General features: G+C 39.1%; 3 protein-coding genes across 4 annotated transcripts in view; 1 reads left to right on the forward strand and 2 right to left on the reverse strand.

Moving 5' to 3' along the window:
• Positions 1 to 2,043, reverse strand: part of camkmt (calmodulin-lysine N-methyltransferase) — a 108,890-nt gene extending 106,847 nt beyond the window's left edge. The window contains exons 1-2 of one of the 2 annotated variants that reach the window (XM_004077290.4): positions 1,692 to 2,041; positions 610 to 788 (exon numbers count right to left, since the gene is read on the reverse strand). In XM_004077290.4, the coding sequence (XP_004077338.1) occupies positions 610 to 788; positions 1,692 to 1,838 (326 nt within the window). In that variant the 5' untranslated portion in view covers positions 1,839 to 2,041. Of the gene's footprint in view, positions 1 to 609; positions 789 to 1,691 lie in introns of both variants that reach the window. The other variant, XM_020709441.2, reaches the window with a different exon arrangement.
• A 97-nt stretch (positions 2,044 to 2,140) lies between these two features.
• prepl (prolyl endopeptidase like) lies at positions 2,141 to 10,025 on the forward strand. Its single transcript, XM_011484305.3, has 15 exons — positions 2,141 to 2,487; positions 2,931 to 3,053; positions 3,310 to 3,376; positions 3,528 to 3,699; positions 3,793 to 3,875; positions 3,977 to 4,103; positions 4,182 to 4,398; positions 4,684 to 4,875; positions 4,996 to 5,208; positions 5,346 to 5,521; positions 5,756 to 5,972; positions 6,138 to 6,287; positions 6,435 to 6,561; positions 8,699 to 8,781; positions 9,903 to 10,025. Exons 1-15 carry the CDS (start codon positions 2,356 to 2,358, stop codon positions 9,978 to 9,980), a joined length of 2,157 nt encoding a protein of 718 aa, XP_011482607.1. The 5' UTR covers positions 2,141 to 2,355; the 3' UTR covers positions 9,981 to 10,025.
• A 73-nt stretch (positions 10,026 to 10,098) lies between these two features.
• On the reverse strand, positions 10,099 to 17,077 carry slc3a1 (solute carrier family 3 member 1). The gene is made up of 10 exons (XM_023963142.1): positions 16,439 to 17,077; positions 14,633 to 14,812; positions 14,393 to 14,535; positions 14,156 to 14,281; positions 13,780 to 13,899; positions 11,951 to 12,075; positions 11,282 to 11,483; positions 10,985 to 11,167; positions 10,738 to 10,863; positions 10,099 to 10,640 (listed from the first exon to the last, which is right to left on the reverse strand). Exons 1-10 carry the CDS (start codon positions 16,854 to 16,856, stop codon positions 10,209 to 10,211), a joined length of 2,055 nt encoding a protein of 684 aa, XP_023818910.1. The 5' UTR covers positions 16,857 to 17,077; the 3' UTR covers positions 10,099 to 10,208.
• Between the last annotated feature and the right edge of the window lie 777 nt (positions 17,078 to 17,854).

The raw sequence follows: 17,854 nt of genomic DNA on the forward strand, positions 1-17,854 counted from the left end.
CACCTCAGTTAGCATTTTTTTTCTGGACTCATTGGGGAAAATGTGCAACAAATGTTTTTTAATTTTATTTTCTTAACAATATAACACATAAAGCAATTTGTTTTAAAGCATAAAATACCAAAAGATTAAAAATCCCATGAGATTTTGGAAAGTATTTCTAATGTTTAATTACCCAACACCTTTTCCTGTCCACCTGTCAGTCTGCCCCAGGGCAGCTGTGGCTACATCAGTAGCTTACCATCACCAAGTATGAATGAGGAGTGAATGAATAATGGACACAATGTAAGCGCTTTGAGCGTCTGGAAAAGCGCAGAAAAATCCAATCCATTATTATTATTATTATCACCTTTTTATCCAACACATCTGATTCCAAGGTGCACTCTTACATTACATGGGTTTCAAACACAAGGTTGCTGGTTCAATCCCCAATTATATTAGCACTATGTTTGAAGAGCACACTGATACCCCCAACAACCCCAAATTTGACCTTCCTTTTAAGTGAAAAGCAGCAAGTTGAAATGTATCCAGTGAATACTTCAACATTAAAAAATTTGGTACGAAAAGCAAAACATCAACTCATGTGTGAAACTTAAAAATCAGGAGGAATACCTCAGTAAGGCACTGTACTCAGGAAAGTGTACACTTCTGTACTCCACCCACTGGGCATCTGAGGTATCACAGACATCTTTTGCCTCAAGAAGTTCCCTGCTGAAAAGGTCAAAGGTGGCGAACCTGCGCACAGACACCTGTTGGATCTCTGGGCTTTCTAACTGCTTCTGACGCAGCACCTGACAAAGAAACACAGTTAAGACAATCACATTTGCATCCTTAATAAACAAAAGCAGGAATCTGTTTTTCATTGACTGTTAAAATAGACAACAATCTCCCTGCCTTTTTTAACCATCTAAGTTTCACTGTATCAAATAATAATGACATAACAAATATTTTTTCATGTTGTTACATCTGTCTTTTTTTTATTTGTGCGAGTTAAATAGAGGATCTAATAGAAGGACAAACATCTTTGAAAATTGTTAAATCAATATAGATTCACTGAAGTCTTTAAATGAAAAAAATACTAAACAACATGGGAAAATATTTGTAAATTGAAGAGCAGTTGTTATTCCCATTTAATCCATAATTTGTATCATGCAAACCTCAAGAGGAGCAAATCCTGTTCACAATTACAACTGTTCATTCAAAGATTTTTGTTTACCCAATCAGATCAGATTCAACACAATCACACAAAGTTGTCCAACAGTACCTTTTTGGTACTGAACAGCACATCTCTGGGCTTTTTTTGTAGCTACAGCACAGAAAGGGACTTAGACTTGATGTCTGGGATTTTAAATTAAACTTATTGTTTGAGGTTTGCACAAAATTGCTTCCTGTTGTTTTATCTGCAGGATTATATTACTGTGTCGGGTCTAAAAATAAAAGCCCTCTTTTTTACATTACTTTTACATTGGAAACACCATTTTGTGTCTCAATAAATTGTTTTAAGCAGTTTATTGACAATTTTTGACATTAAATTATTCGTTTTGACTGCAAATTTTAAGACAAAGACACAGAAAAAGACTTGACTTGATCATAAAAGCAAATACTTCAAACTCAAAAAAGGACCTGTGAGCATTCCTGGGCTGCAGAGATAAAATGTTTAAAATCAGGTTTATTGGGTGAAAACAATAACACACCTGTCTGAGCAGAGTCCACCTGGCACGAGCAACATCGTTAGCATCACAGGTTTCCGCCCTCGCCGAGCAGGTATCTGCATTTGTGCTTTTTCTCCTCAAAGGTGAAGCCGGCTTTCTTTTTTCTGCTGTGGTACAATTCCTTTCCATCGTATGAAAACGCTCGAACGGAGATATGTCTATTACCAAATCCTAAAGTACGGTGTGTTCACAGTTTCGACATTTATGTGATACAAAAATATATATACAAACATTTATTTTAGAACCGCTGGAACAAAAAAAAATAGGCAGCAGGTTCGGCTTCACCTGTTACACCCTCTTGAAGCACGCTACTTCCGTACACTTCTGCTTGTCCAGACATTGTAGTAGATTGCCGAAGTCACTGCGTCGGATTTTCAGTTTCACCGAATCGAGCGTGGATGCGGGTTCGATTGTTTTTGTCTAGTTTTAACCTGATTACGTCAGCGAGCAGGCTTTGCGTTGCACATGTGCAGGAAAGTGAATATTAGCTTCAAAATAACATTTTATCTTTAATATAAGACCAAATGTTAGGTTTACAGCAACAATTCAAACACTTAATGTTAAAATACGAAACAATTTTTTCCAACAAAAATGTAAACATTTGTTAGACACAGGCTTGCTATCAAAACTAGTTTATAGGTAAACGATGGTCGGTTTGTCGTCTCTGATGGGCTCGTCAGGTCGTTTCTTTAAACGTTCTTGGGGACAAATTGCGGAGTTTACTTTTTGTAAACTAAAAACGCGGATGATCGGATTTGCGCAACGATCCTGCTCATCGGTCAGTGACAATCACAATGTATTTGTTCCCTCAGCTGGTGTATTGTTTACTTCAATTTAAACCTGCTGGTTACTATAACTGACTGTTGACAGGGTTTTAAAACAAGATTAAAAGTATTGGTTGACTAATTTAATATTTATTGCAACACTGATTCTGAAAACTTCTCATGATATGAATGCTTTCCATTATTTTTAGTTTTAGGGCACTTTTTAGTGAAAACATCAGATATTTATTTTAAACATCTGTGATAAATTTACATTTTTCTTTTTGTGGATGTAATGAACAAGGTGAACAATCCTCTTTTTTTTCTTTGTTGTCTGCTTGTCACCATGGTGTTTGTGGATCAATACTGAGGCATAAAACAAGCATCATAACAACAAGTGCCATCACAGCTGAAACTCAGGCTTGCTCTCCATTCATTTCCAAATCTGATTTTATTCTAGGAACCTTCATCAGCTGAATATTTCAGTCACAGCACTGAGAAATACAGAGATTTACAAGGCTATTTTACCAGAAGACTGAAGGAAAAGTACCACCAATTTTCCCACATACCACAGTACTCAGTGGTAAGTTCGGTTGTTTACTCTGGATCTCAGCTAAATCTTGTGGTTTTGAATGTTAAAAAAAATTATAATTCAAAGAAATATAAATGATTTGGTTGGTTTTGGTTCCTGTTGGGAAGGAACCCAAAATTAACCTTTTATTGTGTAAAGATCGGTTTACTTTCTTTGTGAAATGACTGATAGAATTTAAAAGGCTTTACCTTAAATTAGCAAAAGTCCCCTTTTTATTTTTATTTTGTTGTTGTTTCTCGTCTTCCAGGTCTGTGGACATGATTATGATTATTTCACCCAGAATGATGGCATCCACAGAATACAAAAGAAAGGCAGTAAGCAGAAAACCTAACTTTATCATAGTTATTTGTTTAGAAACTCTGCAGCAGAAATATTTTAGTGCAACATTAATGAAATTGAAATATCCGTTCCCATTTTTTGCTGCTATCTATGTTACTCATATATTTTTTGATGCATGTGTTATAGATGTGCCAGTTCCAGAGCAAGTACTGGATATAAAGGAAACATTAGGAGGGGAAGATCAGATGCAAACAGAGAGGAGGCAGAAGTTTCAGTGGACAGTGCAGAGGATGCGTCTGTCCCCTCAGGAAAAGCACCTTGCAGCTTCACTGAAATGCAGCCACGGACAGAATATGAGGTAAGGAAACATGGAGTTTGTTTGCATTTAAGAATGTTGATAGTTTTATGCCATAAGTTAACAAGTAAACCATTTTGCTGTGATTGATAACAGGTTTGTGGTTGTGAGACTTAAAAAAAGGAATCTTCCGAGTACCCAACATATCATAGCCACACTAGAAAGAGTCTGCAGTTTTGGTAACTATTTTTTAAATATTATGCATTTTTAAAAATGTAAGTTTGACTATTAGATTCAATTATATAGTTCAGTTTTCTTGTTTTTACTTGCACCGGTAAAGAGTGGGCTACAGACGACGTCCTATTTTACACCACCATGGAAGGCCTGCGTTCCAGAGCTGTATTTCGTCTGGACGTGACGTCCAGCGGAAACAGGATTACCTGTGTGTACGAGGAAGCTGAGCCTGAGTATGCATGAACAACATGGCATTAAAATCACATTTGAATTCCAAGAATGATTATTTCAAACTCCAAATTTCCCCCCAGTGTGTTTGTTGAAGTTGCTCTGTCAAGAAACCGCCAAATCCTGACCATAAACTGCAGCAGCAGGAGCAAGTCAGAGGTGCTTCTATGTGACGTGAAAAATTCCCAGTTAGAGCCTGTTGTTGTTCAGCCTCGCCAGCAGGACCTGCTGTTTTTCCTGGAGCATTGGAAAAGATGGCTCATTATACTGGCAAACACAGGACCAGGACAGGAATATCAGGTACGCTAGTGTTTTGAGAGTAAACCCCATCGTTTTTCCCCCAAAAAAATGTGATTATTAAACAAAAAAATGTAAAAATGTTTGGAATAAATGATTTTTTCTTTGTGAAAGTAAACCCGGGTAAGTTACTCATACATTTTTAGCATTTGACAGCATTTTAACAAAAGTAGAGAAGAACTGTCAGTTAAAAAAATCATTCCAGCTCTGTGAGGATTTTACAGTCTCTCATAAAATATTATATTTTGCTTTTATGTTCTATCTTCATATTTGCTTTTTAATCACTAGGTGTTGCAGGCCCCTGTGTCAGAGCCATCCATGGCCTCCTGGGTCCCTATATTTGTCCCCGACCCTGGGACTGTAATCAAAGATATGGAAGTGATTGGAGACCACTGTGTGCTGATTGCAACAACATCAACCAATGAACTGATTCTGATTGTGGTACCACTGACCCATCCCAAAGAAGCATATGTGGTACAGGTCAGTATGGGATGGAAGGATACATTATAGGAAAAATAAAGTCTTATTGTTCTTTATTTATGCTGCTTAATATATCTTTTATTTTGCATATTTTACTTTTATGTCTACACTCGTGTTTAGCTCCCTTCCTGGGTCTGTGCCATTGAAACCAAGAAACCTGGCATGGCGGAGGAACAACAAAACGTTTTGGAATTCCTGGTTTCATCTCCAGTCCAGCCTCCAGTGTCCTGCTGTCTGCATCCTGACAACAGGCTGCTTTTATCAGGCAGGGATGGCTCCAGTACAAAGAAACAAGCCAAGTATTTCACCACTCGCCTGGAGGTCTGCAGCCCAGTGAGTTAGCTGTACCCTAAGAAACACAGTGAAGCAGTCTGCAAACAGTTTCACCGAATGTCAAAAGCAGATTAAATCTATCAATAATAATACCAATCATTTGATCCCTCAAAGATACTCTTTTCCATGTCATGTAGGATGGCACATTGGTACCAGTGACACTCCTTCATGCTGTGCCTGTGAAGGGTTTGAGCAAAGCTCCTTTGCTGGTTCACGTCTATGGAGCTTATGGCCGGGATCTTAACATGGAATTCTGCCCAGGAAAAAGGCTGCTTTTGGAACACGGCTGGGCTTTGGCCTACTGCCACATCAGGTAGTGGGCCACTTCTCCAGCTACTATAAAACTACAAAGAGCATTTACTGATAACAATTTCTAACATTATTTGGATTCAATGTAGCTGAAAGTGTGATATCATTGCTATATAGTGTGCTGGAGGGCATAACATTTTGAGATCTGAGAGTGACTGTTAGTCTGTCTTTCAGCAGAATATTTCAGATATGTTTAATGCAACTCTGGTTGTCTTTATTATTATTCTGTTGTTTTTAGAGGTGGAGGTGAGCGTGGTCTCTCCTGGCACAGACAGGCACGTGTGGAAGGGAAGCTGAAGGGGGTGGAGGATCTCCAAACCTGTCTGCATCACCTTTTCTCTTTAGGGGTCTCTGCTCCTTCACTTACAGCCCTAACAGCCCACAGTGCTGGAGCCGTGCCGGTGGGAGCTCTGTGCAACAGAGACCCACACTTGATGCAGGCTGTCCTGCTGCAGGTAAGATGCTGAGCTGCCTGCTTGCTTGTTGGAGGATGTTTTTTTTAAGAATCATAAACAGCACTAAGCTTCTTTATAAAATAATAGATGTCCATGTTTTGAAAGTAGAATTTGTCAATTTTTTGCACTTTTTAAAAACATTTGACGTTTCTCTTCCATTCTTAGGCTCCTTTTCTGGATGTTTTAGGGTCTATGGAGAATCTCGACTTGCCTTTAACTTTAGAAGATAGAGATGAATGGGGGGACGCAGTGGGAAACGTAAAGCACAGACAGCTTCTTGCTTCCTATTGTCCTCTTCAAAATATTACTCCTCAGGTTTGTACACAGAAAAATACCAATTTATTTTTGTTATATGTCTTGTTTGTACATTTGTTTGCGTGCCGTGCCAGATCTAAAACTAATCTAAAAAATTAATTTAAAATGCAGATTTGCTTTACAACATTTTTTTTTTTTGTGTGACAGCACTATCCATCCATGCTGCTAACAACTTACAGGGAGGATCCCAGAATTCCCCTTGCTGGTGTCCTCAAATACACAGATCTGCTGAAAAAAGCCATAGGCACACACATTAGCAGCAATCCAAAGCCAGGTATGTCCACGCTCCACATATTGAGTCATCCATAGTCGACTTTTCAGATGTTTGAGCCAAGTCAAGACAAGAGGTGCTTGAGGTTCAGTCTAAAGTAAATTGCCCGTCTGTCCTGGGGGAGGATCCCTCCTTCATGTGGACACCCCTGAGGTTTCTTCGTTTTTTCCGGATTCCGTTTTTTTAGGAGTTTTTCGTTACCCCGAAGGGGGTCTAAGTGTAGGGGTGCCAGTTTAGTTTAGTCTGTTTAGTTAAACTTTAGTAGTTTCTTATTGAATTCTATTCATTTATGATCGTTTTGATTGTATGTTTACTTTACAAATACCGGTACAAAGCCCACTGAGACAACTGTTGTTGGGAATTTGGGCTATACAAATAAAATTGAATTGAATTTAAATTGAATTAAAGCTTTTCCAATCAGTAGTGTTTTCAAGGCTCTGGTTGTGTCTGAATTCCTTCACTACTCACTACATAGTGCACTATATAGTGCGTTCGCCATTTTGTTGTGCTGTCCCAATCCACAATTCCAAAATAGCGTGCCCTAGAAATTTCCCAGAAGTCTCTGCGAAAAACCAGCATGCATAATGACCACTAGATTGTCGAATATATAGACCACAATGCTTTGCATTTGAACAATTTTTGCAAAGAAAATGTATTTACATGTATTTTTTAAATAAAATAACATTTCAATCTTCAGAAGGCAGTGGTGAGCGTGGTGTCCGAATTTCTTTTAAAATCCAATGCGCTACATAGTCCCGCACTATAAAGTTTTTTAGTAGGGATTAGGGTGGGAATTCGGACACAACCATGTTCTTTCCTGCTGTTGCTCCACTGCATTTTTAATTAACGTGTTACTTTTCAGCACCCTTTCAATTAAAAAAAAAAATTAAGTAAAGTTTCTCCTTATCTTTAGGTTACACACATCCAAATGAATAAAATCAACATATGTGAAAAGAAGGCAGATACATGAATTTCACATTCTGAAATAAACTTTTTGAAGTTAAAGTCCCACTCTAATCACATTTTGATCTTTTCTAAAAGCTTTCCCAGTGGTCTTTTAACTATAAATATGCATTTGTTTTGTCACCTCCTGATTCACAAGGATTTGAAAAAAGAAATGCTCAGAAATGCAATTGTTAGCTTAATTTTCTTTATTCATGTCCTCAATCATGAGAAAAATGCTACAAGAACAATTTTGATCAGAGTGGGTCTTGAGTACAGCTGATTTAGATGCACATTTTGATCATCTGGAAGAAGGTATCACCTGCTGAGCGTCTCTGTGTGAAGTACATCAAATACTGCAAAAAAAAAAAGGTCTAGGCAGAATTGTGTGCATTCCCAAGACAGTATTTTACAAAACTGTTGTTTAGTTGAATTCCAGCTGGAACATCCAGCTCAGCATGGGTTTCACGTTTTATTCTGGATATGTTGCCTGCATTGGTAGAGGTTCTAATAGTACAGGGTCAGCTCCTAATAGTGGTGTCAGTGTGCATGTGGGAGAGGCAGCGCTAACAGATGCACTGAATGCGTCTCAGAAATATAGCATAGGTCACCTTATGGTAAAGCCTGTGTGCGTTAGAGCGTCCGCTAATTGCTCTCATTTCCCCAGGCGTTTTCCCACCCTCTCTTATAATCTTCCTTCACCACTTTGGAGGTGCTCCTCATTTACACTCCTCTTTCTCTCCCTATTTTGAATACACACATTATCTCTGTGTGCTTCACAGTCTCTCGCCTCTGTTGTTCATTACACTCTCTGAGTGTGTGCATGTGTGCAAAACTCTCCTGATCTGTCTCCGTCTATTCTCCAGAGTCTTGATAAAGTGCTGATGGCATAGACACATCCAGCTGGGTGGGCAGGTCCATTAGCATGGTAAAAAGATAGTGTATCAGAGCAGGAGATTAGACACACAAACTGGGACCTGTCAAGGTCAAGGCCGCTCTTGTGAAACAGTTCAAGCCGTAGAGACGAGGGTTTGAGCAAGTGTGGTATCAGATAGGGGAATTAAGGAAAAGGAGACTAAAGCAGAGTTGGCTAAAAGGAGATTTGTGTGTAGGCTATAGGAAGAACGTTTGAAGTATCTAAAAGAAATCTTCTTTTGTGTTCTTTCATGTTGCCTTCCTTTTTTGTCTCTTTCTTTAGAACGTGCACCAAACATAGTCTTAAATGTCCAACCAGGAGCAAATCACCTCGGACCAGAAGATTATGAGCAGATGCTGATGGAGGTAAGAAATTCTCAAGACTGTAAACAGACTGTAGATAAGTGAGATTTTATGAAGCCATAACCTCTTGACTTTGTGATTGAAGTTTGAAAATGAAAGAAAATGAAGTTAGGTGCAGTTCATGAAGTAACCACTAGGGGCTGGTTTTCCATCCAGCCATCCATCCGTTTTCCAAACCCACTGAATGCCTTTCTGGGTCACGGGGCTGCTGGGACCCATCCCAGCTACTGTTGGGACCAGGGCCCCATAACCACTCACACCTAGGGACAGCATGTTTTTGATCTGTGGGAGGAAGCCGGAGAAAACCCACACATGCATGAGGAGAACATGCAAACTCCACACAGTAAGGTCGCAGCTAGGATTCAAACCGGGGCCTTCTTGCTGTGAGGCGAGAATGCTAACCACCACACCCCCTTGCAACCCTTTGATGATTGTATATTACACCAAATAGGAAAAATGCAAAGCTTTTCACGTCTTTAGTCAGACCTTCTTTTTGGAAAAACTGGTGCATTTTTCAGATATTCTGATGAGCCTGCAAAGTTTTGAATGTACTTATCAAAAATGAGTCCTTAAACCCATTAAATGTAATATATTTAATGGTCTTCATTTATAAACTTGTCTACTGAACAACCTTGTTTGCCAAATGTCTATACCTATACATTAAACTGTTCCGTTTATATTACTTAAACCACATAATTTGTAATAGAAGTAGGAACTAACCATTACCAAAGCTGTGGTCACACAACAGATGGGCTGACATTGATGGACAGATCCTCAGAAGTATAATTCAGAGTGAATTTAAGATGGTTTGGGTTAGAATAAAGTTCATGCCAGTATGACAGAAATAGGCATTCATTCTGTTAGAAGTGGCTTTAAAAGGTAGTAAAAAGTTTTTAGAATCCCTCATTTTTATAAAAACGTATTTTCTAAAAAGTTGCAAATATTTTCAATTTAAAAGTAGCGTTTCATTCAACCAAATCTTAAAGAATATTTCAAGCTTTTCCACCCGGTAGAGTTGGCAATGTGTGTATGTTAAGTTTACTATAGTCATATTTTACTTTTTCTGCCCAAATTTATCAAAGTTCATGTCTCTGATATTTTTTTCTTCTTATTTCTGCAAACAGGAAGCGCTCAAGCTTGCATTTCTGTACACAGAATTAGGCCTGGATCGTCCACTGCTCTCACGCAAAAGGAAAAGATAGCCACGATGTCAAGAACCAGTTGGCTATAAAAACCAAACATCTGTCATTACAGCCAGAACAAGACATAATCCAACAAAAATCGGTGACAAGCCTGTTGAAAAACAGATGACATCGGTAGCAAATGCTTGTGCAACTTTATTCTTCACTGTATTCCAGGGAACATGAATTTTTGAACTACTGGTATTTGAATCAAGTTTGAGAATAACTGACGACAGCTGTTCATTTATTTTAGCATTTATAAAGAATCCCAACGGTGTCCAGGTAGCAGGCTTTCTCAGAGACATAGCATTCTGTGGCATGACTGGGATGAAAGCGAGTGTAGGTGGAGTATCGAATCACCAAACCCTCTCCGGCTTCTGTCTGGATGCCAGACTTCTGAAAGACTTTTCCATTGTTGATGGAGTTGGTGCTCATCAGTACCTTCAGCTGGTCCGGCAGCTCACGAACAGAGGACAAATCTGTTGTGGCAGATTGTTTACCAAAGTTAAGCACCATAAGGTAAGCCTCTTTGTGACCGTCGAGCTCTCGAAGGTACGAGAAGATGTTTGCATCAGCTTGAACGTAGCAGAACCAGCCTCGCAAAAAGGGAAGCTCTGCCTGCCGCAGGCTGTTCAGAAAGTTATACTGAAACATTGTGGATCCTTCACTGTCCTTTTGGACCTGGATGGAAAGGATTGGAAAGCAGATGTGATCAACAGAAGGCAAATTTAAGCCCGTTCAGGTCAGATGTTTGTTTTGTTCTTAAAAAGCTCCTCACCTCCACATTGACACTTTTGTAATCTGGGTGTACAGGAAGCCACGTGATGTTGGTTAAGTTATTGAAGCCTGTATTCATGTCACTGTTCCACTGCATGGGAGAGCGCTGAGGGTCCCGACTATTGCTCTGCACAGAAAGCACAGTAAACATTTGGCACCCACTCACATAGTCCTTTTCTATATTTTTAATAAAAGCAATCCAAAAGACTGGAGACTTTTGTTTTGTTTAATACTAGCAAAATACTGACCAGGTTATATTTGCCAAAGGGGTCCTGAACCTGGTCTGCTGTGATGTTGATGTTCTCCATGCCGATCTCTTCTCCATAGTAGGTGGTGGGGGTGCCAGGAAGGGTCAGCAGCAGCATGTTGATGACGCGCACATACATCTTACCAGCACTGGAAGCAATTCGGCTCCTGTCATGGTTTCCCACCTGTGTGAGGTTGAGGGAAATACAGGCAGCAGCTAATGAAGCAGGAATAGGAAATCAAAATGAATAGGAATAGTAAATCAGCTGGAAAGCCATTGAAATGTTGGTGCGACTCACCACCCAGTTGGGCCATTTTCCTCTGGGCATGTTGGACATCCAAAGGTCAACTAGATGTTTAGCCCACAAACCGCTGGCGTTTTGAGGCAAGTCCAGCAAGTAGAAGTTAAAGGGGAAGTCACTTTCTTTGACCAGGGGGGTCCCGTAGTACATCATGGTCTTCTCCACCTCTTCATAATCATATGACTCTGTCACCATGAACCTGTGAAACAGAATTACAGCATCAGCGAAAATTTCAACTGTACCTATTTGAAGTGATGGCTGCTGCTGTTTGTAGATTTATCAATTCTACAAAACCTTTTTGAATCAATCATCCATCATCTTAAAACAAAAACAAAAAAACAGCATCTCCAAACCCATCCTCACATTCAGTATGAATAGGATGCTTTGATTTATAACAATAAAATTATAATTTTCAGGAATGCACAATACATGCATCTTTACTTATTTTTATAGGACAATGCATTGCTAGAAAATGAAAATATTCAATAATTATTGACTGAAATTCTGGTAGTTCTTTAATGATAACATTGTAAAGATACAAATTTGCTTGACCAAAGTCCTTTCAGTTAAAGGTTTATTACATTACAGAAAGTTTATTACATTTAAAACGAAATGTTTCCCTCAACCTTTACATTATAGTTAAATGTGATAAATTAGCTGAATTACCTGTATTTTCCAGGCTCGCGACTGTAGGGTTCCATCTCAGCCCTAAACTCACGCAAGATATCATGCAAGCCAACCTGACTTGTGGTGTAATCATGAAAAAGGTCCCACTCAGTTGTTACTTCTTCCTGCAATAAAGCAATATCATCATTTTAAAAAGTCCTGACCTTTTTTAGGTAGGAGTTTGCCTAAATATATAGATAGATAAATATTTAACAGAAACTTAGAGATGTTCAGTGGAAACACACACGTATTTTAAAAGTCACTTTAACCTGCTTTGACATTAGAAACTATTAGCAGACCACAACCTAACAGGTTAAGTGGTTTGGAAGAAAACAACCAAATGCAACAAGTAAAGGTACCCAGAAGTGCAAGCATTTGAGTTTATTAGAATCAAAGATTTTCACTACCCTCCTCTCTGGATTTTGCTCTCTAAAACACAAAAAGTAGGAAAGAGCTGGCAAACAATGACTTTTGTTTTTGCTCCTCCTGAGCTGATGAATTCTCAAGCATGTGAGTCAACACCTTCACCTTTGATCTATCTCATTTGCATGATCCAAACTTTCCTTAAAAACCCAATGAATAGAACTTGGTCCATGTTTTCTGCCCTGTAGTGCATCATCATTCCACCAGGGGCAGGAAAAAGGTTTTCGAAACTTTAGGTTAAGTGTAACTCATCAATTGCTTTTTTTAATGAGTACTTGCTGTATTGAAATCTTTATAATACAGTTAAACAATTAAACAGTTAAACAATTAAACAGTTAAACAATGTTAAAAATAAACTTTGAATCAATGGGAAAATAAAGTACACATGTCAATACTTTTGCATCTTAAACTAGCAATGTTGTGAGGAAAAACTTAACATCAAAGGGTTTAAAAAAACATCTTGATTACAAAAAAATTAGAATGCTTGAAGGGTTAAAGCAACGTGGATAAAACACTGCCATAAAAACATATTTGCACTTGCATGCTTCTTAAAAACCTTTATACTTCAGAATTTAATGAAAGTTCTGTTCCGAGCTTCTCCTTAACAACTTGTAGCCTTTAAATATAGATATGATGCAGAATCAGAGAGTATACCTCTAAGGCAGCGTCCAAGGGTGTGATTCAGTCTCAGTGTTACAGCATTACCCTGCAGTGGTCAGTAATGACTTACTAATCCTCTAAATCCTTTAAAATATGCTTCTTTTGGGCTAATCTTTCCTCTGTGAGAAAAGACCTCATCCTCTGAGGAAAGAAAAATTCTCTTGCCGAGCTTCCAGCCGCTTGTGTCATGAACCCTTTAAATTAACCTTTTTCTCCAAAAGGGGAAAAGTTGAGCCTCTCATTTGAGTCAAAGATAAATATTATCACAAATAGTACAAAATGTCCCACTCTGCTGTTTAGTCTTGCAGCTTTACAGAAAAAAAGCAGCATGTTGTTTCAGTCCCATAGTTCTGCTTCAATCCATTACATTGTTCAAGTGTGGACTTTGACATCTTCATCCAAGTCAACTGAATAAAATGTAATTGTAAACCAGGGTTATTGCAGAGATAGTGAAGAGTTTTGAACTTTGACCAAAGTTTTGATCCGCAAAAACAATTAAAGTTTAACACAAAGAATGTTGGACACACCAGACTTTGGTGTCAAATGTCCATAACAAAATATGGCTACGATAATATCACATAGCCTGAATTGTGACTCGTGTGTTTCATAGGGATTTTGCCTTATAAATATAATTTTCCAAACTCATATCTCAGTGAGCTAAGTCAATGCAAGGCTCAATGTGTTGTTTAATCATTGATGCCTTTGATGTAAAGGAATAGTTGGAAGTTATAAAAGGAGGCGCTCACCGGTGGTTTGTTGGGGTCCACCTGTGGTTCGTCCCGCAGGTGTGTTGCCTCCAGCATGTGCTTCACCGCATCCATCCGGAAACCGTCCACACCTTTCGATAGCCAAAAGTGAATAATATCCTAAAGAGAAATCATTGTTAAAAATGTGCATTAGCAAAACCGTATTTCACCCTGATTTAAATTCAAACAGTAATTTAATAAGGGAATTGAAACAAGTATTAACTCGTCCACTCTGATGTTAAATCTGTTTATTACATATTATTACATCCATGGACAGGAGTTTGGACACCGTGACTGTCTTTCTAAGAGTTCTGCAAAACATTTGCCAGAATGAGTCATTCTCTGAGGTGAGCTTTGGGACTTCAAGTAATCTTACGATGATCTCCTTGCGGACGGCTGGGTTCCTCATGTTCAGGTCTGGTTGCTCCTTGAGGAACTGGTGAAGGTAGCATTGTCCTCTAACTTCGTCATAAGTCCATGACGAGTTTCCAAAAATGCTCACCTGAAGGAAAAAGAGGAGATTATGTCAACAAGACAAACTCCAGCAAAGATCTTTGTTTTTCTCCAACTGGGTCTCAATAGTTCAGTACAGTGCACCAGTGCAAGAACACACCCAGTTATTAGGCTTTTTTGTTGCATTACAGTCAGCCCAGACGTAGTAGTCCTCATAGAGCGGATCTCGGGTCCGACTCAAGTTGAACCAGCGGTGACGGTCACTGGAATGATTAGGAATGAAGTCCATAATCAGCTTCAAACCTGATGGGAACAGAAAAGCCTGAATCCATGCTGCTAATAACAGAACATGCCACCCCACACACATACAGTATATCTTTATTTTCAAGCAAGGACACACCGTTTTTGTGCATTTCTGCCAGAAGCTCCTCGAAGTCCTCCATGGTTCCAAAAAGGGGGTCAACATCTCGGAAATCCTCCACGTCGTAGCCAAAGTCCTTCATAGGAGAGCGGTAGAAGGGACTGATCCAGATCGACTTGATGTTCAGGCTGTGAAAATGATCCAACTTCTCCTTAATTCCTGTGGAGCAGACAGCAGGATGATGGAGGATGCCATCAACTTTTACACAAAGAAACACGTCTTGTTTTATCACCTGTAAAGGTGAAAAACAAGACGGAAACTTAAAATGTAAATGTCCAGTTAGCATTTCTTTATTTACTTTTAAAATATTTTTCTTAATTTAAACCTTTTAAATGCCCACTCTACTCATTTTTGATCTAGGGCTGCAGGATATGAGGAAAACCAGCGATATCAGTGATCAATATTGCGATGACGATATAACTTGCGTTATATGAACAAATAACAAAACAAACAAAAACATCATTTCCATTTTACTGCAACAGATTAAAAATTACATTCCAAATGACCCACATCTACATAGGAGACGAACATCTAACATAAAAGAGCTCCATCCGATTGCTCTATGATGTAAAGGAGTCCATTCGATTGGTAAATTCATTAAGGGATTTGTTTGTTTCATTAAATCCTTCAAGTTGCCATAAGATTGTTTTAGCATATTTAAGGTAACCATTTATTACGATTTTCGCCGTCTTTTGCGATATGCATATTGCACAGCTTGATATTGCGATAACGATAAATTTGCGATATATTGTGCAGGCCTATTTTAATCTATTGTAAAAGCGTTTATAGTGATTTTTTTTTTATTTTAGCCAAATAAAAAGACTAAAAAAAACTTGTCGTTTTCTAGGACATAGTTTCTGCAGAGCTGCAGTAGCTCATTAAAAATTCATCTCTGAGTTGTGGGCGGGACTGTTGGCTAAGTGTAACCCTGCTCACACTTCCCATCATCCTATTTCTTTACATGCTCTCCCTCTAGTTTACAGCCCCTCACGACCCCCACTGTTACTGGTGCAACAAAAATGGTGAGCAATGTCAGATCTATCCAGACATACCGGTTTAAGCCAGATGGCACTCTTTCTTCGGTAGAGGAAAACAAAGACGTACTGGTACATGAATCTATTTGTCTTTTTGATGCATCAGAAGCAGACCACAACCCGAGCAGGAAGCTTGTGGCCCCCGCTGATTGTAGAGCCTACGTCACTGTTGGCTTTTTCTCCACTTTTTCATCTGCTCCTGATTCACAATAGTTGGAAGAAATACTCAGAAATGAAATTTTAAGCTTAATTTTCCTTATTTATGTCTTCCATCATCAGAAAATTACACAAAAGCATTGTTAAAAACAGCCAAAACAAGAATGTCTTTTGTGTGGGTCTTTAAAATTATTTTGAACTCAATAGCATAAGTCATCCCATCATCAGTTTGATTGAATAACTTTGTGTGATTTTTAAAATATTTTTAGAAAATTTTAGTAAAAGTAAGGGCATTTAAAATTCCTTTTGGACTATGATCCCCAACTGTTTATGATATCACTGTGGCTATTGTGAATCACGTGTATATGTGAGTTTCAAGAAATATTTCTACGCAAACTAAATTTCTAGCATTTCAGAACTTTTTTTTTTTCTCTGCTGATTATTGGCATATTTTTGTCTGCTTTCCTGATAACCCACTCTTGTCTTTGGACTGTCAAAGTTAACTTCTCTAGAAAAACTCTTAATTGAAAATAATAAGAATTCGATCTTGATATATTGGCACGTGCTCATCATCATCATGCCTGCAGCCTCCCACCTCTGAGGTCTCCCACTCCGTCCCCGTCAGAGTCCTTGAAGGAGCGCGGGTAGACCTGGTACACCGGGGAGATCTGCCACCAGCCCAGGCACGGCGGCGACAGCGCAATGATGGCGACGGTGACGGCCACCAGCGCCAGCGTGCAGCACACCGTCAGCCAGAACAGGACCTCTCTGGGCACTCGGTACCGGGCCTGGGAGGAGTACAGCAGCAGCACCTCCTTGGGCATCCCCGCGTAGGGCTCCACCTGCGCGTACACCGAGTCGTCAATCTCAGCGGCGGAGTCCTTCCGCTCCACGGCGTCCCGTGGGGAGCTGTGCGGTGGAAAGTCGGTGACGACGTCTGCATCCTGGAAGCCCAGGTTTCGGATGCCGTCCGCCAGCTCCACGGAGCCGCTGTCTTTCCTTATATAACTCATCAAAACCAGGAAAAGATGGAGGGACCGCAGTGGGAGTCAGAGAGAGAACGGTTTGCTCCGGTGCCACCTGTGGAATGCGGGGACCTGTGGAAGTGGAGGTTGGATGGATGGCTGGCTCTGGTTACAGATTAGCATTTCCTGTGGAGCTGCGCGCGCGCTGCGACGCACGAGCTTCATATGTGTGCTACAATGTTCAAATCGACCCAACATCTAAACAAGAGCAACTCATTAGACGAGAATGACCGAAAAAGTCCAAATTTCACAAAGGCATGCTGGGAAATAAGTACAGACTGAGGGGATGGCAAATGCTCAATTTGTACCCCATAAGTTTCATGCCAGAGCATCAAAGATGACTCATTCTTTCATTAAATTAAGCCTTCTAGAGGGAAAATATATTTAAAAGTAATACAAGAAAAGTGTTTTCACTGGGATTTTCACTGAGATTATCCATTTAGTATTGAATGCTCATCATTAAACAGACTTTAAAAACATGATTCGATTTATATCATAACTTGCAGTTGCTGATCAGATTCAGTGTCGTTAATGTTGAATGATCCGACCTAAAATTGATCCAAAACATGTTTTGCCAAAACTTTAACCAGTGTGAATCAGAGAGAAATACCTGGGTACTGAAGAGTACAGGTAAAGTTTTCCAGATTCAATGTATTTAAAGCAAGATAATCAAGTGTAAATTAAATATGTGAACAAACTAGCAAAACATAATTAATAGAAAATCCATTCACATCCTAGTTTGATCAATTTTAGCCCACTGTTTTTCCAGATCCAAATAATCCAAATAATAAACTAAACTAGGCCAAGCCAAAATGCCTTAATTCAAATGGTATTTCCCAAGATCGATAAAATCAGTTTATTTAATTTTAATAAGATTTTATAATGGAATAGGTCAATTTGATCAACAACTTGCTTCAGACAAATCAATCTAGTTGGTTCATAGGAATAGAAATCAATAAATCGATTATATTAATTAATAAACCCCT

Source organism: Oryzias latipes, chromosome 15 (genome assembly GCF_002234675.1).
Source record: "Oryzias latipes chromosome 15, ASM223467v1".
Lineage (NCBI taxonomy): Eukaryota > Metazoa > Chordata > Actinopteri > Beloniformes > Adrianichthyidae > Oryzias > Oryzias latipes.

Coding starts and splice junctions, on each gene's coding strand:
- prepl (XM_011484305.3), top strand. CDS start 2,356: ATGGTCGGTTTGTCGTCTCTGATGGGCTCGTCAGGTCGTTTCTTTAAA. Junction 2,488..2,930: donor CGCAACGATCCTGCTCATCG/GTCAGTGACAAT, acceptor ATTTTATTCTAG/GAACCTTCATCAGCTGAATA. Junction 5,973..6,137: donor TGCAGGCTGTCCTGCTGCAG/GTAAGATGCTGA, acceptor TTCCATTCTTAG/GCTCCTTTTCTGGATGTTTT.
- slc3a1 (XM_023963142.1), bottom strand. CDS start 16,856: ATGAGTTATATAAGGAAAGACAGCGGCTCCGTGGAGCTGGCGGACGGC. Junction 14,813..16,438: donor CGGAGTGGGAGACCTCAGAG/GTGGGAGGCTGC, acceptor TCTGCTCCACAG/GAATTAAGGAGAAGTTGGAT. Junction 10,641..10,737: donor ACAAAAGTGTCAATGTGGAG/GTGAGGAGCTTT, acceptor CTTTCCATCCAG/GTCCAAAAGGACAGTGAAGG.